The following is a 23,426-nucleotide window of genomic DNA, read 5'->3' as shown; positions in this document are numbered from 1 at the left end:
AAGATTCCCAGAATATTCTAATTTTTTGAGATAGGATATTTGAGTTTTCTTAAACTGTAAACCATGATCAGCAATATTAAAATAATAAAAGGCTTGCAATATTTCAGTTGATTTGTAATGAATCCAGAATGGATGACATTTTTGCATTACAGAAAATAAAGGACTTTATCACAATATTCTAATTTTCTGAGACAGTCCTGTAAATAAAACATGGGAACATAAGACAATTAACAAGAAATAAATACTAAAATAATTGTTTATTGTTTTTAACTAAAAACAAACCATAAAAACAATAAAACAGGAGCAGAGTCTCATATAGCGTTGAAAGCCAAGGAATAAAAATGGGTTTTAAGACTAGTTTTAAAAATAAATAGATAAAAAACAAAATAAATAAATAGATAAATTATCATATTTTCTACCGATATAAATGTTTATCTACGTTTACGATTATTACAAATCCACCCAAGTTCCTGTATATATTTATGAGTTAGATAAATTGCGCTTAAAAATTTGAAAAGTTAAAAAAAGGCATCTCTTTCTGGGAGCGAAGGGGTTTGATTTGACCTCCAGATCAGATGTTGGTCGAGGAGCTTTGAGACGATCTCGGAACAAAAAGATAAAAAAATAAAAACAGAAGCAGAACTTGTGATTTCTGTTCATTTTAAGTTTTACTGCAGTTATATTTGAAGCTAATGATGCGGTGGCCATCATGGCGAGAGACTGGTGACTCGAAGCACCGGAACTTTAATCGCTGATCGATTGAAAATAAATATCCTCTAAAAACACCCAGAATCCCCGGATCAGCACCAGCGCGTCTCCTGCTTTTACCGCTCTGTCTGAGATTATTTGAGAAAACGAAGGACTGAATCAGAGCAACAAACGTTCGTCTGATTGTTTCTCAGAGGTTTAGTTCGGAGGCTCAAATTAAAACTAAATAGAAAGTATTTAGGATCCACTTCAACCTTTCCTCGATGGAGAATATGAACCAAACAGTCTCAGCATCACAAGGAGCAGGAACTGATTGACAGCGAGCTTAATTGCCGTCAATCACACATAAATCAGAGTCTAAACTAAACATGAGTTTATTAAACCACCTTAAAAGGCCTACAGCGGGATCAGATGTAAATATTTCTCCGTCATCGTTTGGACGTTTTCAAGTGAAGGCTGAGCAGCATCTGGGAAGAACAAAATAATCTTTTAGGTCCCGGATGAAAGAACCAGGTGCTTTTTAATCTAAATGAGTTCAGACTCTACGAGAAGTTGAGGCTTCGCTTATTTTGTCTGATCAGCAAATCAGATGAGTGACGGCTTTCTAGAGCAGATATCTGCTGCATCACTGCAGGTTCAAGAAAAGTTCCCCAACTCTGATACGTGGTCGTCAAATCACAATATCTCAACGTTTGTTTTAATGGATTTATCCGGCCAAAGTGAAAAAGAAACCAGACAATCTGGTTCTCGCGAGTCCTGAAATCAATCCAACAACAACTAAAGTTTTGGTTCAGCTTTTATCTGCAAGGACGAAGAAAAAAGCTAAATAAAAGCTCCAAGTTGTTCTCTGTAATAAAGTTTGGGCGTATGTTGATTCATTTCTAAACTTTACTGTGTGATTTTTATCGTTCTTTAAAATGAATAAGTTTAAAATACAAATGTGCCGCGTGATTGTTGATCAGAGTATCCTGCAGTCCCGGGAACCTTTCCCTTCGCTGCCGTCGAGACAGGATGAGACTACGATTGTAAAAGCAGTCAGCTTTCATCCTCTCGGGGATTTAAACATCTGCCCGACGTGTCAGGCTGATCAAACCTCCAACTTTAGTGCTTAAAACAAGACAAATGCTGGTCTCCTAAGGAGTAAAAACCACCTGCAGGTGAAGCAGGTGAAGCGAGAGCCGCACGTTCCAGCTCCTGCTGCGTCTCCCGGTCTGCTGTGGCATGTTTGTTCCTCCGTGTTTCTCACCTCACATGTTCTCCACCAGGACCTCATGCCCGTCATCGAGCCCCTCTCCCCCCAAGACCTCACCCCCGAGTCCCCCGCCCGCACCCCACCCGTCAACAGGTACGACACAAACACACATGCATGTTTTTATTTGGTCTGTGGATCAGAGTGGACCAGTGGTCGTGTGGTGGAACCGTTTGAAACTGCTACACTTTAGTTTTTGGTCTCGTTGGTGCAAATGTTCTGTCCCGGTTTGAAGCCTCTGAGGTTGTTCTGAGTCTCTTCAGGTGGAACTCGTATCGAACTTCTTTGATCGGTTCTGAGCTGCTGAAGCTAACGTGTGTTTTCACTGGGACCACACGTCAGAGTTTCTGCATTGACCTTACGACTGGGAACTCTACGATAGGCATGGGACGATATGAAAAATTCATATCACGATATTAGTGGACAAAAATATCACGATTACGATATTATCACGATATTAGCGTGTCGCTTATAAAATTCTTAAAATGCAAGGAAAAACACTAACCGTGGATCCACTGGTTCCTTCAGAACATTTATTCTCAAATCATTCTCAACACAGTGACACTTGAGGTAGAGAACAAATAGTGTACTGTAAATGTTATGCATTACAAAGTGTAAACTATAGTACCGGTACTTATTTGAACTTTCTTTTTTTGTAAGAAAATACTTCCCTGAGAGTCGAAAGAAATAAGTGACAAATAGAAATAAAGTGACAAAGTAGAGCCAAATGCACACTGATTGTATTACTCTCTGAAACTTTAACAGTGGCTGCCTGCTACTTAGTACGGCTCTCTGGAAAAATAATAAAATAAAGGCACTGCTCTGTAGTATACAAAACAAAAGCTGCATGGCCAACACAAAGATTGAGTGAAAATAAAGTGCCACAGTAGTCAAATGCACACGGATTGTACTACTCTCTGAAAAATAATTAAATAAATAATAATAATAAATAATATTAATAAAATACATGAAAAAAATAACACTGGCTTCTACCTGGCTGGTAGCCTTGTGTGACCAAAAAAAAAAAAAAATTGGCGATAATTACAGTACCCCACGATAACGTTATCGCGGCCGTTTTTTATCGCGATATACGATAATATCGTATATCGCCCCATGCCTACTCTACGACTGGGAACTTTACGACTGGGAACTCTACGACTGGTGACCCATAGGGATGGGCGGTATTTATCACGTAATTTATCACGATAATTTCTGGCATTTATCCCGATAACGATAAAAAAATACCAATTCAACTCCACCTTTGTAACTATAAATCTATCACCACATTCAGTCTTTGGAGCCAAATCACTGCTCTAAAAGATACTAAATACTAAACTACACCAATTACATTTAATTAATAAAAACCAATTAAATGAGCCCATGACTCAGATCCGCCATGTTTGTTACACAAACACGTCAACGGGAATTTTTCTTTCTTTCTTTCTTTCTTTCTTTCTTTCTTTCTTTCTTTCTTTCTTTCTTTCTTTCTTTCTTTCTTTCTTTCTTTCTTTCTTTCTTTCTTTCTTTCTTTCTTTCTTTCTTTTTCTTTCTGTCTTTGTGGCTCATTTCTTTCTTTCTGGCTCATTTCCTTCCTTCCTTCCTTCCTTCACGTACGTTGTGTGTCGATTTAACGCAGAACCATAAATCAGCTTTACACAAAAACGTCATCAACGGGAATTTATCATTTTTACCGTGAGATACAAATTCTTACCGTGGGGAATTTTTTTTACGGTATATCGTGAACGGTAAAATAGCACCCATCCCTGGGAACCCAAGAACTGGGAACTCTACGACTGGGAACTCTACGACTGGGGACCCTACGGCTGTGAACTCTACGACTGGGAACTCTACGACTGGGAACTCTACGGTGTAACCGCCGCTGTAGTCCAAACCTGCACGTCCACAGAAACATGACTACATGTTCGGTCGATAAGGACAACAGCAAATACGATTGTTCCGCTTTTCAGCCATGGATTTCCTCCTTATTCCCCGCTGATAGTTCCTAGTAATTTTCACGTCATGATTAACTTCAATGTCAGTGAAAGTTACCGTCCTTCAACATTCATCACCAACACACCTGGGATCTGTTGTATTTGCTCTGCTGCTCCATCTGAGATGTAAACCAAAGGGAGCTCATCACTCCAAACAACAGAGCTTCAGAGGAAAACCCTCCACCCCAACCGGGTGTAGACGAGGGCCCTGTCCACAGGAGAAGACGCACTAGTGACCCCAGAACTAAAAACAAGGGGCTCTGTCTTCTTTTCATTCAATTTAGAGAGTAGAGATCTATCCAAGATCTTAGTTCCTCAAGGAACTCAGTTACAGCTTTTATGGTGTCCAAATCCTTTAGTTTGAGGGCTCGTAAACGTAACAACGGATAGCAGTTTAGTACTTTCTTAGAAAGAAACTGAGATACGGAGGAAAAAGCAGGGGTCCGAGTCCTGAGCCCTGCGGGACACCGCATGATAATACAGCAGAGGAGGCTGTGGAATCAGAGTAATATAGAGAAATGTTCCTCTCCAGGTTCAGAAACAGAAATCACCCAAGATCAGAACAAAGCCATAGTTTAGCGTTTCTGCTTGTCTTTGCTAACTCTCTTAAACACTCAACAGGCTGCGGCACCAAGACAACACCGTGTTAGCATCGTTATGTCTCTAATGTTTTGTCTTTGGTCTCCAGTAAACAGAGGAAAGGTCCCCTCTCCCTCCAGGACTTCAGGCTGATCGCCGTGTTGGGCAGGGGACACTTTGGGAAGGTACGGTTTCATGAACTCACTAATGTTGAAAATTCATTGAAATGTTGTTTAGGAGTCTCTTAAAAAAGATCCACCAGTGATGGTACAAAGATTTGGTTCATGAACGGTCCTTGAGTTTCAGACTGATCACAGTTGTCACTCATAAAGCATCTTTACGTGACGGAACTCAAGACTTTACTGAGAACTTTTTGATTAAATCACAGTTTTTGGTCATTTTTGTATTAGCTGGTTTTTACTTAACCCTTGTCCTGTGTTTGGGTCAAAATCACCTAATTCTCCTGTTCCTTCTTTCCTCCTGCTCTCTCCTTCCTTCCTATTTTTTCCCTTCCTTCCTTCTTTCCTTCCTTCCTTCCTTGCTTCCTTCCTTCCTTCTTTTCTCCCTTCCTTCCTTCTTTCCTTCCTTCCTTCCTTGCTTCCTTCCTTCCTTCTTTTCTCCCTTCCTTCCTTCTTTCCTTCCTTCCTTCCTTCCTTCCTTCCTCCCTTCCTTCCTTCCTTCTTTTCTCCCTTCCTTCCTTCTTTCCTTCCTTCCTTCCTCCCTTCCTTCCTTCCTTCTTTTCTCCCTTCCTTCCTTCTTTCCTCCCTTCCTTCCTTCCTTCCTTCCTCCCTTCCTTCCTTCTTTTTTCCCTTCCTTCCTTCCTTCCTTCCTTCCTTCCTTCCTTCCTCCCTTCCTTCCTTCCTCCCTTCCTTCCTTCCTCCCTTCCTTCTTTTCTCCCTTCTTTCTTTCCTTCCTTCTTTTATCCCTTCCTTCTTTTCTCCCTTCCTTCCTTCTTTTCTCCCTTCCTTCTTTCCTCCCTTCCTTCCTTCTTTCCTTCCTTCCTTCTTTTCTTCCTTCCTTCTTTCCTCCCTTCCTTCTTTCCTCCCTCCCTTCCTTCTTTTTTCCCTTCCTTCTTTCCTTCTTTTCTCCATTCCTTCCTTCTTTCCTCCCTTCCTTCCTTCTTTTATCCCTTCCTTCTTTTCTCCATTCCTTCCTTCTTTCCTCCCTTCCTTCCTTCTTTTATCCCTTCCTTCTTTTCTCCATTCCTTCCTTCTTTTCTCCCTTCCTTCTTTCCTCCCTTCCTTCCTTCTTTCCTTCCTTCCTTCTTTTCTTCCTTCCTTCTTTCCTCCCTTCCTTCCTTCCTCCCTTCCTTCCTTCCTCCCTTCCTTCTTTTCTCCCTTCTTTCTTTCCTTCCTTCTTTTATCCCTTCCTTCTTTTCTCCCTTCCTTCCTTCTTTTCTCCCTTCCTTCTTTTCTTCCTTCCTTCTTTCCTCCCTTCCTTCTTTCCTCCCTTCCTTCCTTTTCTTCCTTCCTTCTTTCCTCCCTCCCTTCCTTCTTTTTTCCCTTCCTTCTTTCCTTCTTTTCTCCATTCCTTCCTTCTTTCCTCCCTTCCTTCCTTCTTTTATCCCTTCCTTCTTTTCTCCATTCCTTCCTTCCTTCCTTCCTTCCTTTCCTCCCTTCTTCTCTTCCTCCTTCCTTGACCTGAAGACAGCACAAGGGTTAAGATGAGTAGCTACAACAAGAATACAGTTATTTACATGTGGAAGCTTCTGACTTTGCTTTCAAAGCTCTTATAAGATCCCAAATCCTGACGAGCTTCCTAACCGTATTTGGTGCGTGAAGGATCTTATCTGCACTCGGGGTGAATTCACAGCTGAGTTTCCATGAGAGTGTTAACTCGTGTTTCCAGACTCTTCAGCATCACCAGCTTAGTTGTTGCTAGGCAACCAGCAACATCAGAGGGGAGCTCTGGAGACTCCAGCCATTTTGTTCCCTTTTAAACAGTCAGACGATTTTTCAGTCTTATTTTACATCTTTTCCCCCAAATATTCATAGTACAGCAAGAGTAATCAAACATAATTGAAACTTTTGAAAAACAACAAATGGGCGGTGCTCCGATCATCCTTCATCCACCTCTTTCCTTACCCTGATGCCCCATCACTCTGGAACTCTGGGTAAATCTGGAGTCATCAGACCACATGACCTTCATCCTCTGGAGTAAACAGCAGATGAACCTCACGTGGAAGTGGTTTTTTCTTAAAGCTGCACAGCCGTTTACTCCTTCATTTCTCCTCTTTTTTGGTGCAGAAATGAACGTAGCCGTGCGTTCTACTCAGTTTTTTTTTTTACTATTTAATATAGCCAGATATTTAAATGATTGTCAGTCACAACCATCCATTATTTTTTCTCATTTTTAATTAAAAAAAAAAATTACATTTTAAAATAGTGATTTAGTTTTTTTCTATTTTTTATTTTTATTTTTAATTAAAAAAAAGTCTTAATTTAAAAATCATGATTTTTTTTCTGACCACAGTTCTTCCCTGAAGACGACGCCCCCCCCACCGTCTTTCCAGTGATCAATAACATCATGGACAACATTAATTATTCATTATTATTATTAATAATGTTTTTTAACACAGTTTCAATAGTTTAAGCATCTCGTCGGATGTTTTATTTGACGCTTCTGAATCAGATGAACATCTTTTCCAGGATGACGGGACGTGCAGCCCGACAAGAAGCTGCTCGCTGCTTCAGTTAGAGATAAATATCATCATCCCTGCAGTAATTATCCAATCAGAGACTCACCTGTTTGCTTATCTAAACCCACGTGGTCATTTTTTCTTTATTTTTGACGGGTAGTGTATATTGTAAATTTTTTAGAGCCTTAATATCTGGATCTGAGTTCATAAACGCTGAACGGAGGTTTGTGTCTCCAGGTGTTGCTGTCGGAGTACAAGAAGACGGGGACGATGTTCGCCATCAAAGCCCTGAAGAAAGGAGACATCATCACCCGGGACGAGGTGGAAAGGTTTGTGACGTTTAATCAGTCGTGTGTTTGAGTCGTTATTAACCCTAAAATACAATAATTATATATGCACTTTAACCCTGGTGCTGTGTTTGGGTCAAAATGATTTAATTCTCCTGTTCCTTCTTTCCTCCTGCTCTCTCCTTCCTTCTCCCTTCCCTTTTACATCCTTCCTTCCTTCTTTCCTCCCTTCTTCTTTTCCTTCCTTCCTTCCTTCTTCCCTTCCTCTTTTCTCCCTTCCTTTTCTCCCTTCCTTCTCTCCTCCCTTCCTTCCTTCTTTCCGTGTTTTCTCCCTTCCTTCCTTCCTTCCTTCCTTCCTTCCTTCCTTCCTTCCTTCCTTCCTCTCTTCCTTCTTTTCTCCCTTCCTTTTCTCCCATCCTCTCTTCCTTCTTTCCTCCTTCCTTCTCTCCTCCCTTCCTTCCTTCCTTCCTTCTTTCCGTGTTTTCTCCCTTCCTTCCTTCCTTCCTTTCTCCCTTCCTTCCTTCCTTCCTTCCTTCCTTTCTCCCTTCCTTTCTCCCTTCCTTCCTTCCTTCCTTCCTTCCTTCCTTTCTCCCTTCCTTCCTTCCTTCCTTCCTTCCTTTCTCCCTTCCTTCCTTCCTTCCTTCCTTCCTTCCTTCCTTCCTTCCTTCCTTCCTTCCTTCCTCCCTTCCTCCCTTCCTCCCTTCTTCTCTTCCTCCTCCTTTGACCCTAAGACAGCACAAAGGTTAAAATAATCATGATCTCGGTTTATCTGTTTTTGTCTCGTTGACCAAATCAAGCCCTGATTTTTTTCACTCCACTATTATCCTCCCTTCTTTCTCACCTCCTCCACTTCTTCTCCTCCTTCTCCTTCACACTCTTCCATCTTCTCCTCCAGCCTGATGTGTGAGAAGCGAATCTTCGAGACGGTGAACGTGTCGCACCATCCGTTCCTGGTGAACCTGTTTGCGTGTTTCCAGACGTCGGAGCACGTGTGCTTCGTGATGGAGTACACGGCGGGGGGAGACCTGATGATGCACATCCACACGGACGTGTTCACGGAGCCCCGGGCCGTGTACGTACCGCCAGCCCACAATACAAGGACCTCAGTCGCGGCTTTATTAATAACTTCTGAAAGTTCATTGACACCTTTTTTTTTTCATTTTCAATTTTGCAACAAATGGATCAGAAAATAAAAAAATAGGAAAAAGAAAAGGGCCGTCAGACCAGTAAAGGCAGTTTTCCACTAGCTCATCTCAACTGCTCTGACGTATTTGATTGTGTGATCTAAAGAGAACAAGACAACAACTAAAGATGTAGAACCTGGAGGAGATGATAGATGTGCTGCTGGGTCTGTGGCTTGTGTTCCATATTAAGTAAAAAATGTGAGTGAAAGAAGCTTCAAGTGGCGATGCTTTTTAATGTTTTTAGTTTGTCTCTGTGCTGCTGAAAAGTCTGTTGGTATCTGAGCAGCTATGAAGTGACAGAGCTCCTGGTAGATCTGGTCGTTCCTTATCTCCGTCTAGATGTTTTTAATTCTCTCCTCAGCACCAGGTTTATGAACATCTGACCCTCAGAGTTGGATCACCAACTTCTGCTGCCGTTACTGCTGGAATAAAATGAACAAGAATCTCCGTCAGGTTCTCTTTCTCTGATGTCACATCCTGACTCAGACGTCTGACTCCAACCCCCCGACCAATTGGTGGCCTGTAGTGTGATGACATCACAGCCGACTCAGCCGCTTAGAACCTCGGCAGAATAGTAGCAAAAAAGTATCTACTCGGCACGTTAGAGCCCTAGTGGGAAAGAACCAAACCAAGTGGAGGAGACGAGTAGGTTCTAGTGGAAAAGTGCCAAAATCCGTCAGCCGTAGCCTCTCCACCTGTGAGGTGTACAACAACTTCTTGAGATATTACCTGGAGGGTCGTGTTGTTTCTGTCAGCCTGTTTCAATTTTAGATTAGTCTAGTCTTTGAGTCCAGCTATCATTTTAGTTTTTATTAGTTTTAGTCACGTTCATTCTCCTTTTAGTCGTGTCAAGTTTCAGTTGGCTAAAAGTCTGAGTATTTTAGTCTTATTTTAGTCAGAATTGTCAATTTTAGTCTAGTTTTAGTCAAAGATTGTATTTAGCCAAACCCATTTTACAATTCAAACAAGGTTATCTTATTATTATATTATTGTTACCTTATAGACTCAAGAATACATTCATTCCAGATACAGAAGACCTTTTTTGTTGCGTCTCGTCTCGTTTTCCTCAGGTGATAAAGGTTGGTTGACAACGATATTTAGTCATAATTTTGCAACTTTACCTGGAGGAAGGTTGTTTTATGGATTTCCAGTTCAGGGCTGCACGTTTCTTACCCCCCATCATGTCCAAGTGTAGAGGAGTTAACAGACGCCGTGGTAGTTCAGAGGCTTCATGGAGCATACAACGATGGTCAGGTCCTGGCTGAGCGTCTCCAGAGTTACACCTCTGAGAAGCTTTAAAAGACAGCAGACCCAAAGTTATATAACATGGGCCAGAACCAAAATAGACCTCGGCCGTGTGACACCCATCACAATCTGGTGACTCGGGTGGAAAAGCTTCTATACTTCATTTTTGAATAATACACTCTCGAATTTGAGACGATACTCGGGCTAATTACAGTTAGGGTTAGGCGGTTCTGGTGTCTCACTCATGACGCTTCCTTCCTCTGACCTCAGGTTCTACGCCGCCTGTGTGGTTCTGGGACTGCAGTTCCTTCACGACCACAAGATCGTCTACAGGTGAGTGGAGGACGTTCACGCGTTCACGCGTCTGGCCCCGTCACCGACACCAGACCTGCTTTCTCTGAACATGTTCTGTCCTCCAGAGACCTGAAGCTGGACAACCTGCTGCTGGACACGGACGGCTACGTGAAGATCGCCGACTTCGGCCTCTGCAAAGAGGGTGGGTACCGCTGTAGCCGGGGGCGGGGCTGTGTGGAGGCCCCGCCCCTTCTGAGGGATTGATGAGTTATTCTGTTAAACCTGGATTATGGTTCTGCGTTAAATCGACGCCGAGCGTGCGCCGCAGGTTGCGCCGCGGCGTGCACGCCACGCCGTGCCTGACGTGCACCTCCCAAAAATTGTAACTACGCGTCGAGGCGACGCAGACCCAACGCAGACCGAGAGGGCTGTGATTGGTTTGCTTGGTAGCACATTTCGCATTTCCAGTTCCGGTTCGTGAAGCAGTCGTGAACTTTCACAGCTCTTTTCTTCGTGTGTGTTTGTGCTTTTTTTTAATAGTTGTCCTTATCTCTTTTGATTCACTCTGACCGGAAAAAACGGAAGCTAAACAAAGTATCAACTAGCGCTCTGGGGGGTTTTGCACCGCGGCGAAATGGACTGACGGAGAAGTCCGAAGGTTCACGACGGCGTCACGGCGACGGTGTAGGCTCTCCGTTGGTTTAACACAGAACTGGACTATAAGCCGCTACTTTCTTCATAGGTTTTCAACCGTGCAGCTTATACAAAGGTTTTTTTTCTATTCTGTGGATTTTTCTTCCACTGCTCGGGGCGCTCTAACCGGAATTAGAATCAAAACTAAGACAAAATAAATGCAAAGAAGAATACACTACTTCTTCTTTAGCAGATAGAAGTAGAAGCAGATTTCAAACAGATAAATAGATAAATAAATACCGGTTATTTTCTCTTGGTTCTGTCCCGTTTTAATCAGCAAAGTTGCTGCCGTGTTAAAAGGATCTATTTAGGTACAAACATGTACATCATTTACAGTTCAAAATCCTTCTGTACATGTAGTAAATATCTAATCTAACAACATAAATAACTGCAGCTTGTATATCTTTTTTTTTTTTTAAATAGAGCGGATGCGGCTTATAGTCCAGAAAATACGGTAATTTAATTTCTAACCATAAATTCTGCTGTTTCGTGGTTAAAAAGCAGTTTAACGGCTTATGATGAAGTCTTTAGTGCAGTAAAATCAAATAAAGTTGATCATTTAAAGATGTAAAAGAATCTACCGGTGAAGCCGTGAAGTCGTCCGTCTCCTGGTTTCTGATTGGTTGTTCTGGTTCTGCAGGGATGGGCTTCGGGGACCGGACCAGCACCTTCTGCGGGACCCCGGAGTTCCTGGCCCCCGAGGTTCTGACGGACACGTCCTACACCCGCGCCGTGGACTGGTGGGGGCTGGGGGTGCTGATCTACGAGATGCTGGTGGGAGAGGTGAGTGTGTGTGTGTGTGTGTGTGTGTGTGTGTGTGTGTGTGTGTGTGTGTGTGTGTGTGTGTGTGTGTGTGTGTGTGTGTGTGTGTGTGTGTGTGTGTGTGTGTGTGTGTGTGTGAGCAGCAGAGTAACGAAGTACAAATACTTCGTTACCTTACTTAAGTAGAAATTTTGGTTATTTATACTTCACTGGAGTAATTATTTTTCAGACGACTTTTTACTTTTACTCCTTACATTTTCACACAATTATCTGAACTTTTTACTCCTTACATTTTAAAAAACATTTTCATTTCATTTCGGCCTTTAATAAAAAACTATCCAGTTAAATTGCTCCATCCGGATAGAGTGAATTTGGTTGTGGTTGTTTCAGATGTTCTTGTCCAGTTTTGTTCTTACATCCGTTCCCTCAGATTCCTGCAACTAAACTTGGATGTACATTCCAATAAAGGTTAGGATAAATGATAACATGCCTCTGAAGTTTGACTTTTTGCACCATTACAATACTTATAGGTAACTAGTCATCATATCTGCTGCTCTCTGAAACACATGTTAATGCTCAATAGTACACATATATGCTTCTTTAATATATTTGCATTATACTAAGATACATTCATTTTCAATGGCTTTTGTCCTTAATGGCTTTTTCCCCCTTACATTACTTTTACTTTTATACTTTAAGTAGTTTTGAAACCAGTACTTTTATACTTTTACTTGAGTAAAAAACTTGAGTTGATACTTCAACTTCTACAGGAGTATTTTTAAACTCTAGTATCTATACTTCTACCTGAGTAATGAATGTTTTTTGACACCTCTGATGTGCAGTCCCCGTTCCCGGGCGATGACGAGGAGGAAGTGTTCGACAGCATCGTGAACGACGAGGTCCGCTACCCGCGCTTCCTCTCCACCGAGGCCATCGCCATCATGAGACGGGTGAGAGAACGTGTGGCCGCGTCGCCGTCGTCATGACGATAGTCTGATAGTCTGACTGTCTGACTGTCGGATGTGACGGTTCTGGTTGTTTCTGCAGCTCCTGCGGAGGAACCCCGAGAGGAGGCTGGGGTCCGGAGAGAAGGATGCAGAGGAGGTGAAGAAGCAGCCGTTTTTCAGAGTGAGTGAACTCGCAGATACCGACACGACTCGGTGGAAACTCAGCTGTTTTTAGTGACGGTTCCTGATCCGTCAGAGATCCAGACCTTTATTCACTGAGATTCCTCCACAATCCCTGAATAGTTTGATATCTTTCACCGTATCAGACGAGTTAGAGGTAGAGGATTTCTGGTATTGATCCGGTGCAGCTGTAAAACTACCACCCTGATTACAACAAACATCAAGGTTAAGAGATGATCTCGTGTTCCCACTTTCCTGGAAAACCTGGAAAATTAGGAAAACTTTTCAACGTTGATAGCTGGGAGACAAATTATTTTACACTGGAAATCTTTTTGCCCACTCAAAATATCTGTATGGATGACTGATCTAATGTATCTAATATCAGAAAACATTAAATACACACTAAGAGGGTCCAATGACCGTTTTTATAATATTTGGAATCCAATAATCAAATATTTTGAAAAGCTCAAGAGACTTCCTGAGAGTCACTGGGTAAGACCTAAAGAAATAAAGCACATAAATCGTGTTAGCTTTCTTTTTTCTGTTTCTGTTTTTCTGTTTCGTCATTATAACTATTATTTTTGTTTCCCCTTTTTTGGTGTAAGATGTATATGTGTATATAAATGACTCACTAATGTTTTATATGTGTGTGTGGGGGGGGGGGGGGGGGGGGGGGGTTAAGTTTTCCTGGAAAAAAATGAAATTATTCATGTAGATTTAACCTAATTAATTTAAATAAAAGTGGTCGTCAACAGAGTGAGATGCTCAGAGACCACAGGGAAGAGGAAAATGTCCTGGAAAAGTCCTGGAAAATAACTTCAGGGAGAGTGGGAATCCTGTCTGGTTGCGTTTACCTTTCGGTCTGCTGTTACCGTGGCAACTGAAGCACACAGGTTCAGCCGCCTGTCAGAACGTGATGCGTTTTCACCGCCGTGGAGGTCAGACACCTCCAGCTTAGTGTTCAAGGTTTTAGTCACTTAAGAAAGAAGATCCTGAGATTAATGACTGAAAGTGAAACAGACTTTTATTTTATTTATTTAACCTTTATTTAACCAGGTAAGTCAGTTGAGAAAAGTTTATCTTTTACATTTACAAGACTTCGCTTTTCTCCAACGAACAAACGGAGCATAGATGTTAGTACAGGGGTCTGCCTTTTTTTTTCCTTTTTTTCTTCTTTTCTTTTTTTTCTTTTTTTTCTCTTTTTTCCTTTTCTCCTTGTTTTTCTTTTTTTTCCTTTTTTCCTCTTTTCTTTTTTCCTTTTTAATCTCGACATTTAGACTTTTTCTCAACATTTAGACTTTTCTCGAAATTTTGACTTTTCTCGAAATTTCGACTTTTTTTCTCGACATTTAGACTTTTTTCTTGAGATTTAGACTTTTTTCTCGACATTTCGCCATTTGCCTTCATTCTAAGGCTTATACATACAAGACTTTTCATTTTTTGCGGATCCAGACATATTTGTTTTTTGTGTTTTTGGTCCAATATTGATCTAAAACATTTTGGGTTGCCGACCCCTGTGTTAGACGGCTGCAGGTCCGGTGGTCTGAGTCCGGTGGTCTGAGTCCGGTGGTCTGAGTCCGGCCTGTAACTGACTCTGGTCTCTTTTCCCCCCAGAACGTGGACTGGGAGCTGCTGCTGCAGAGGAAGGTTCCCCCGCCCTTCGTTCCCTCCATCCGGGGAAAAGAAGACGTGAGCAACTTTGACGAGGAGTTCACCACCGAGGCCCCGACGCTGACGCCGCCCCGCGAGCCCCGCGTCCTCTCCCGCAAGGACCAGGACAGTTTCCGGGACTTCGACTACGTCTCTGACCTCTGCTAGTGGACCCGGACCTGGACCTGGACCCAACACACACACACACACACACACACACACACACACACACACACACACACACGGACGTTTCTGAAGGTTCTGGCCGTCTCTGCCGGAGCGGACCGACGTCCCCCGTCGCTGTGAATGAATGTGGACCCCCCGGGGTCAGGTGGTTCCTAACGATTGTGGAAAAGCATTTAGCCGTTATGTGTCTCATGTCGTCCCTGGACGGCCGTCAGCCCCCCCCTCAGTCATGTGACCTGTGATCATTACCCTGTTACCCCCCCCTCCTCGGTTTAGTCACCTAGCGCAGTGGCCTCTCGCACCGATCAATGCCTTACATTTTTACTTCCACTCAGAAACATTTCAGTTTTCATCCGAGGCCGTCGGAACGCAGCCGGGCGAGAGAAACGATGTGAAGACGAGTAACGACGAGTAACGAGGAGAATCGACAGAAAACGACGAGAAACGACGGAAACGTTGAGAAACAACGTGAATCCACGAGAAACAAAGAGAAACGAAGAGAAACGACGTGAAACGACGTGAATCGACGAGAAACGACCGATAGGACGTGAAATATTTTTCAACGACGGGGTAAAATAAAACCACTTCACGAACCGTTTTTTAAACTCGTGCTGCTCGGATTTTACAAAAGTAATCATGACGATTCCTCGGTGCTTCAATGCACAAAGGTTGTGTTTTAATTTGATTTAAACGCGTCGGACAAAGACACAACCGTCAGCATCGAAGCTATGTGTAAAAAAATAAAATAAAAAGAAGAAAAAGAAAAGATCTGAACACTAAACTGTGACGTAACAGGTTTTTCACGTTGAGCTTCACCGACCAGTCATTTCCTTTCAGGACAGATCTGTCGTCATGTCCGTTTTTAAAACTTTAGCCGCCTCGTCGTGGCGGCGTTCGGTTCGGGGCCAAATCTGGGACCAGCAGGCGAAACGCTCCTCGCTCGCCTTTCTCTCCACTCAGAGGACTTTGTGACGGCTGCTGAGGAACAAACCAACAACCAACAAAGAAGTAAACGCTGGACACGGGGAGGTGGTACAAACTTACATGGAGTTGGACGTGAAGCCGCATGTCCAGTATGATGGTGTGGATTTTACTTATCTTACCGTGTACGATGAAACAAAACCACTGAACGTATGAAATGACTTCTTTTATAAAGAAATCCTGGAGTGAAAACTGTGTCTTTTATTCTTGTTTCTGGGCTCAGAAGTGACGGGGGCAGCAGTACCGGCTCTGGCCACACGGGGGCAGCAAATCACAACCTTTGACTTATTTAGTGGTAAATCAGTCATTAAAATGATTTAATTTCAGTTAAGTTACATGATCATACAGTCACTCTTCTCAGTATCACTAGTTTGTCTCAGCAGCCTTTCAGGAATGTGAAGAATAAAAGCCCCCTCTGTCCTGAGAGAATTGATTATTATATGAATTAATCATTTACACCCACCAGTGGTAATTATCATCATAGGTTGTTCATAAACTTGTAGAAACAAGTAATCTAGTTAACTGAGACCCACTAGAACTAAAACTGGTGACTATTTAAACAATTTAAGAGCATAAAATAATCAATATCAAAATCACAACATCTGGTATTTCTGCTCATTAATCAGAAATCACTTTAGTTTTTAATTTTTTAATGATTGTGGTGGTGATCTCCATGCACTGACAGACACACTGACCTCATATATTTTATTCTGTGAGGAGACTGTCACTCCCACCAGACAAATAACCATTCACCCGAACAATAAAAAATGGATTACAAAGGACATGAAACACTGTCTATCTCTAAAGAAGAAGGCCTTCCTACAAGGAGACAAGCTTAGGGTGAGGGAACTGGAAAAGGAGTTCAGGAGGAAGGCCAAGCTGGCCAAGATCAACTTCAAGGACAAAGTGGAGAAGAAGCTAACATCTGGAAATGCAAGGGAAGCATGGCAGGGATTAAACACCATGATGGGCTGACCCACCAAACCTGCAGTGGTCAACTGCTCAGACCCAATCTCCTTTGCAGAACATCTCAACAGCTTCTTCACCCGGTTCAACAACAACAGCAGACCAAGCAACTGGACCTGTCCAACCCTGAGCTCTCCTTCAACCGTCGTCATAGACGAACAGCTGGTGACCTCCATCCTGCACAGAGTCAACCCACACAAAGCCCCAGGACCTGACAGGCTCGGAGGCAGGGTGCTCAAGGACTACTCCACCCAGTTAGGTGGAGTTCTCACCAGGCTGTTCCAGCTCCTCCTGGATTCTGGCTGTACCCCCAACCAGTGGAAAGAGTCCACAGTAATCCCCATCCCCAAAAAAGCACACGCAAAGGACCTGAAGGACTACAGACCAGTGGTGCTGACCTCAGTGCTTTGCAAGTGCATGGAAAGAGTAGTGGGTGACCAGCTGTCCGACATGTTGGCCGACAAACGACCCCCTCCAGTTTGCGTACAGAGCAAGACGTGGTGTAGAGGATGCAAGTCTCACACTTTTAGACACCGTCACAAAGCACATGGACTCTACACACCCACACACCAGGATTTTATTCATGGATTTCTCCTCTTCTTTTAACACTGTAAACACCAGCACCCTGCTGCACCGCCTGTCAGATCTTCAGGTGCACCCAACACTGCTTTTATGGATTTTTAACTTTTTACAGGACAGACCACAAGAAGTGCTTGTGAATGGTTTTAAATCGAGCAAACTGGTTTTAAACACAGGGCTTCCTCAAGGTTGTGTTTTATCTCCCATTCTCTTCTCTGCATATACCAACAACATATCTTGTAGCAGAGAAGGAATGTCACTTTTTAAATATGCAGACGACATGGCACTGGTTGCCCACATGACTGGTTCTGATGCCCTGACTCAGTACCAGCAGGCCGTCAGCGACCTGGTCCAAACATTCACTGAGAACTCACTCCAGCTGAACATTGCCAAAACAAAGGAGCTGTGCTGTGGAGGCAGAAGCAAGGCAGCAATAACGCCATCTCTTTTCCAGCCACTCAGCATCCAGGGGCAGCTAGAGCAGGTCCAGTCCTTTAAATACCTGGGGACTGAGATCCACACCTGTCTGTCCTTCACACAACATACGGACGGTATTTACAAGAAGGCACAACAGCGTCTCCACCTGCTGAGGAATCTAAGGACATTCAACATCAGCAAAGACATTTTAATTCTGGTTTACCGTTCACTCATTGAATCCATTTTTACATTCAACATCTCATCCTGGTACAACTTGCTCACCATCAAACACAAAACCAGACTCTCACGAATAATAAACCAGGCCAGCAAAATATGCAGATCACAACACACCCCCCTGTCTGATCTCTACAACCGCTCTGTGATCAGGAAGGCCACTCTGATCACAGAAGACCCCTCTCATCCCCTTCACCACTCATTTCAACTACTGCCGTCAGGCAGAAGGTATAGAATTCCACTGGCCCGGAAAAACATTTACAAAAAGTAATTCATTCCATCTGCCACAATCATTCTGAACACTATCAAATAGATTGTTGCACTTTTAACAGGCACCGTCATGTCTGTTTTAACTTATTTACAGTTTTTTAACGTATTTATTCTTTTTATATTGTAACGTGTCCTTATGGGAATGTGTGAATGTGGTTGTGAGCCCTGTCCAAGAGGAATTTCTGTCACCATTGGGACAGACAATAAAGTATTCTATTCTATTCTATTCTATTCATTTTTCCAAATGTACACAGGAATCTAACCTGGTAAAAACAACCACTGACCAATTAAAGAACAAATTAGAAAAAAAATATAAAAACTAAATATATATATGTAATATGTACAATGACCAGAAGTATTTACAGGATGGCAGGAATGAAAAATATAATTAAGTGTTCTTTAAGTGTCTTTGGGAGGGGAGTGTGATGGGTGAGATGGTCCTGTAACCTATAACTAAATATGAATACATTTACATAAATATATGAATAAATTGTGGGCAACGCTAAGTATCCCCACGATTCAATAGCTGGAAGATCTGGAAGAGCTTTGACATCAATCCAGTGCAGGCTGAGGATCTGCAGGTCCAAAATACAGTTTTAAGGGTTTTTGAAGTCCACAAGTCCTTCAGAATAAGAGCCCCAATCAGGAACGTGCATCCAAAAAACTGTTTTAAGGGTTATCCTAAGGTTTCTTTTTTCCAGACAAATTTCCAACTTCTTACCTTCCGTCTGACAGTTTCGGCGGATCTCCCGCCTTCCTCAGAGTGTCACGTGATGGGAAGTGACAACGTCCTGCTGTTTTTACTATAAGGGCGTGGCCGACTTGTCAGGTTTGACAGGTCGCCCCCCCCCCCCCCGCTGTCCTCCCTCCAAGAAACCGGTCCATGTGTGAGAGCATGTACGCTCCCTCATCCCTGTTCATCGTTTGTTGTCCTTGTTTCCTTATTTCTGTAATGAAATGTCAGGAGGGTTTCTGTGCCAGGGCTGCAGATCTGATGTCAGGATATGGGGGGGGGACACCAACGTGATTTTAATTTTTAATTTTTTGCCAATATGCAACTCTTACCATGCCATAAATTGGTAAAGGCTCGGCAAAAAATACTGCACAGGGAATCATTTATTGTGATGACCTTTCTAGTTTATTTGTCCTAAACAGCCAACAGTGTGTGTCACTGCTTTCTTAACTGTTATATTCGTAAATCATAGTTTTAAGGGTTTTGGGCATGTAGTGTCTACTCATCTCAAATTCTTCTCACCATCTTCCTTTTATCCTATGGGACTACTTTATGCACGATCAATTGATATATGGATGAAATATGGAGCCCTAAAGTCTGAAAATACATTTGTTCAATTTTGAATAATTTAGGGTTTTTTTATTGGGGGGGGGGCAATTCATGTTTTTCAGAAATTGGGGGGGACATGTCCCCCCCGTCCCCCCCGGGATCTGCACCCCTGCTCCGTGTCTGCCGGTGTGGATGCTGCGGGAGGAGTTTCATTACCTGATTGTGAATGACTTACACCTGTTTCGAGTAGGAGAGGAATAAAAGAGGGCTGGGAATGGCTGGACAGAGAGCGGGGAATACTTCAGTTTTATATATATATATATATATATATATATATATATATATATATATATATATATATATATATATATATATATATATATATATATATATATATATATATGAGACCAGCAGTGTTGGGTGTAACGCGTTACAAAGTAACGACGAGATTACATTCACCAGTAATGCAGTAATGTAACGCGTTACAGTTGTAATTTGGGTAATCCCGTTATAGTTACTCTAAGACAAAAAAAATTATGTTACTTTAGTTACTTTAAGCTTTTCAGCTACATGTAGAACGGGAGAACAGAAAAGAAAATCAAACTTGCCTTTCATGCGTCTTCACGCGTTGCGCAACACTTCTCTGACTTAAGGCTGATTTATGGTTCCGCGTTAAATCGACGCAGAACCTACGGCGTAGGGTACGCGGCGACACGCACCACACAGCGTATTTCTGCGTTGGTGTAACGCAGAACCATAAATTAGCCTTTAACGTGATCTTACGGGATTTTACGGGACTTCTGGTGCTGATCTGGGCACACAGTTCTGTTCAATTTATTTATTTATTAACAGGAGTTTAGAAAAGATTTATGATTTTGTAATAGTAAACTGTAATAGTTTTGGTTGCCGTCCCTGTCACTAACTGCTCCTGCCAGGACTTCACTCTTCCTGCTTCTCTCCTTCTCCGTCTCGGTGCTGGCATCCCTCCATCTCCACCACTTCATTGCTCTGTCTCGTTCCAGCCTACAAACGTTTGTGAGTAACAAACTGAAGCAATCTGCCAATTAAACTGTGGTATCTGGACCGGACGGCCGCCGGCTCCCGGTCCTCCATCCCTGACTCTTCCTCCGGACTCGCACCTCTCTGGAATCCCATGTTCTACTTTAAATGGCTGTTTAAATCACTTTGTGTTTGCATCTGCGTTCAGTAACAAAACAAACCTGACAGGTTTTTACAGTCAGGTTTCTCTCCCACTTTAAGTCTATTTAATGAAATCTCTATTTATGTGTTAAGAAGGCAGAAGCCTCTTTTCTCCCTTCAGTAAACCAAGTACACGCTCCTTTTCTGATAAAGCCAAAAGTATGAATCTGTAGCCTTGTCTTTTTTGTATTTTTAATGCATCAACAACACAAACAGCATAAGTTAGAGTTAGAAAAGGGAAACCTTCAGCAGGTAAATCTGCTTTACTGGTTACTCATTCATGTATGGAGCTTTTATTGCACTCTTACAATTTAAAAAGTTGGACATTAAATATTTCCTGAGTTTTTCCTACACAAAGCCATCTTGTGCTTGTCTTATGACTTTAGCAGCTCCCGACTCTGGGATCAGAGCTGCCAGAAGTGACAGACACACATTAAACTGGAGAAAAGGAATCATTAAGGCACTAAACTGGACTTGAACTTGAAAACATCGGCTAACGTCCCGAAACTTATTGGCCGTCCAGAACCAAGCATTTAATTAAGAACACGAACCTTCCTGTGTAAAGGAAACCATTTGGTCCACCAGAACTCCAACCATGAACCCTGTTACCGTGGTAACACTGCAGCATCGGTGCTGAACTTAGATCTGCAGCAGCAGAGCCATGAACCCTGTTACCGTGGTAACACTGCAGCATCAGTGCTGAACTTAGATCTGCAGCAGCAGAGCCATGAACCCTGTTACCGTGGTAACACTGCAGCATCGGTGCTGAACTTAGATCTGCAGCAGCAGAGCCACTCCGGCCACCGCCCATCTGGACGGGTTCTCTTTGGTCTTCAGCTTGAACGTCCACACGAACGTGGGTCCCCGCTGGCGCGTCTTATAGACGGGACAATGGTACACGACCTGACTCTCCTCTTTGGACGCAGGGATGGCCTTGATGAAGATGACGGGCATGGCCGGAGTGAGCTCCTTCAGCCGGGCGTCAACGATCAAACCGGACTGAAAGGAGAAGAGGAAGCAGGAAAACATTTACAAAGCCGCAGATATTTACAAATGACTTTGAGGCTGCAGTGGAAACGTCTCGTCATTGACGGGGGTGAACAATGTTTCTTTAGGAGGGGGATAACACTGTTTGAGTGATCGGGACTGAACCGAAGTGATGTGTGACTTTGTTTGCTGGTGAAAGTCTTTAGAGTTTGAGTCAAAGTCAAACTCCCCCGACGACACGCCCACCAAACACACTGCAAACTAGCGGCCTGTCTCATTAATTAATCCTCCTACACCAGGGGTCGGCGAGCCGCATGCGGCTCTTTAGCGCCGCCCTAGTGGCTCCTGGAGCTTTTTCAAAATGTTTGACCTTTTTTTTCTCCCTTTTTTCTTTTTCTCCTTTTTGTCTTCTTTGGTTCCTTTTTTTTCTTCTTCTTTCCTTTTTTTCTCTTTTTACTTCTTTTTTCTTCTTCTTTTTAATTTTTTTTTCTTTTTTTCCTTTTTCTTATCTTTTTCCTTTTTTCTCTTCCTTTTTCCTTTCCTTTTTAATCTCGACATTTAGATTTTTTTTCACAAAATTTTGACTATTTCCTCGACATTTCGACTTTTTTCTCAACATTTGACTTTTTTCTCGACATTTCGACTTTTTTCTCGAAGTGCATAATGAAAATACAAATCTCCCCCCAGTTATAACTAATATAGAAACATGCAGCATGTGTTGTCTTCATTCTAAGGCTGATACAAGACTTTTCATTTTTTGCGGCTCCAGACATACAGTATTTGTTTTTTGTGTTTTTGGTCCAACACGGCTCTTTCAACATGTTGTGTTGCCGACCCCTGTTCTAAACCAAAAGGGCGTCCACCAGAAAAGGTTTGGGAACCGGCGTCCGAGCTGATGAGTTGTTTTTTTATCAAATCTACACAGGTGTTATCAATTACTTGACTTTTCTTTGCAACATTGCTTTGTGTTCTGATGCTTCACTTTCATTGAATTTGGCCCAACGTTTACGGGGTTCCTGATCCCGATCATACGGGTGTTTGTGAGCACACACCTTCCTGCAGGATGAGGCTTCACCACCGTCCTACAGGTTTCAATGATGCATCAGACTGTTCTTAACGCATTTCTGGCAGTATCAGCAAAATGTGATGCTGCTGAAACAGAACCATCTTCTTTCATTACCACACTATGTGTCTTTTAAATAATACTTACCCGTTTATTCCGTTATATCCAGATGTTGGCTTTTTAACAGGCAGGGTAAATATTTGATTTGAGATCTTCAAACTAAACAGCAGTGGTGAGTAGGTGTTGTGCTGCACCTGTGTGTCCCAGCGAGCCCCCTCCATGAACAGGCCGTGTATGTACGCCCCTTCCCGGGGAGGAGTGGGGAAGTCCTCCCGGTTCTTCTTTGTGACATCACACTGCAGACTCATGCTGTCCAGAGGCCACTCGTTCCTGCAGAGCAAGGATGGAGAGGTTTACTTCTCCACAGCAGGATCTCCATCACGTTTATGTCTAAATAAACCAACGCTACTGTACCTTCTAGCCATGGCCTGCATGATGGCGGTGAGGAAGGACTGGGGGTTGAAGAAGCCGGCGAGCCACACGACGGAGGGTAAGGTGAAGTCAGTAGACCAGGCTTCCAGCTCCTTGATCCGGGCCAGCAAGTCCGTGAACCACAAAGCCAAGCCCGACATGGAGGGATACGCCCGTTTGGTCCAGTTCTCCGGCACCACGTCCAGGAAAATGGCATTCTGAAGGTTCTCCATGTCCGTGGTCATCGTCAGCTCTCCCTGGTTTGTGAGGATGAGAGGTCACATATTCATCATGATAGGTATTTGTAGAATATCCTGTTTTGATTTTTTATCTTTTTTAACAAAATTCACAAGAACAGCCTGTTGCTATGATAGAGACTTTTG

At 42.9% G+C, this 23,426-nt stretch overlaps 2 protein-coding genes across 3 annotated transcripts in view; one reads left to right on the top strand and one right to left on the bottom strand.

Annotated features, from left to right (window-relative positions):
* The window catches only part of pkn1a (protein kinase N1a), a 98,269-nt gene extending 83,209 nt beyond the window's left edge, over positions 1-15,060 (top strand). For both annotated transcript variants that reach the window (XM_061729541.1, XM_061729459.1), the window contains exons 14-23: positions 1,974-2,053; positions 4,637-4,712; positions 7,403-7,494; positions 8,348-8,524; positions 10,152-10,214; positions 10,301-10,377; positions 11,509-11,651; positions 12,473-12,580; positions 12,678-12,758; positions 14,372-15,060. In XM_061729541.1, coding sequence (XP_061585525.1) covers positions 1,974-2,053; positions 4,637-4,712; positions 7,403-7,494; positions 8,348-8,524; positions 10,152-10,214; positions 10,301-10,377; positions 11,509-11,651; positions 12,473-12,580; positions 12,678-12,758; positions 14,372-14,575 — 1,101 coding nt within the window. In that variant the 3' untranslated portion in view covers positions 14,576-15,060. The remainder of the gene's footprint in view (positions 1-1,973; positions 2,054-4,636; positions 4,713-7,402; positions 7,495-8,347; positions 8,525-10,151; positions 10,215-10,300; positions 10,378-11,508; positions 11,652-12,472; positions 12,581-12,677; positions 12,759-14,371) is intronic.
* Positions 15,061-21,293: 6,233 nt separating this feature from the next.
* Positions 21,294-23,426, bottom strand: part of LOC133449893 (dynein axonemal heavy chain 9-like) — a 158,823-nt gene continuing 156,690 nt past the window's right edge. The window contains 3 exon segments of the mRNA XM_061728799.1: positions 21,294-21,521; positions 22,827-22,962; positions 23,047-23,357. Coding sequence (XP_061584783.1) covers positions 21,294-21,521; positions 22,827-22,962; positions 23,047-23,357 — 675 coding nt within the window.

The sequence above is a fragment of the Cololabis saira genome, chromosome 1 (genome assembly GCF_033807715.1).
Source record: "Cololabis saira isolate AMF1-May2022 chromosome 1, fColSai1.1, whole genome shotgun sequence".
Lineage (NCBI taxonomy): Eukaryota > Metazoa > Chordata > Actinopteri > Beloniformes > Belonidae > Cololabis > Cololabis saira.
Note: the sequence above shows the minus strand (reverse complement) of the source record. Positions and strands in the feature narration are given on the sequence as shown.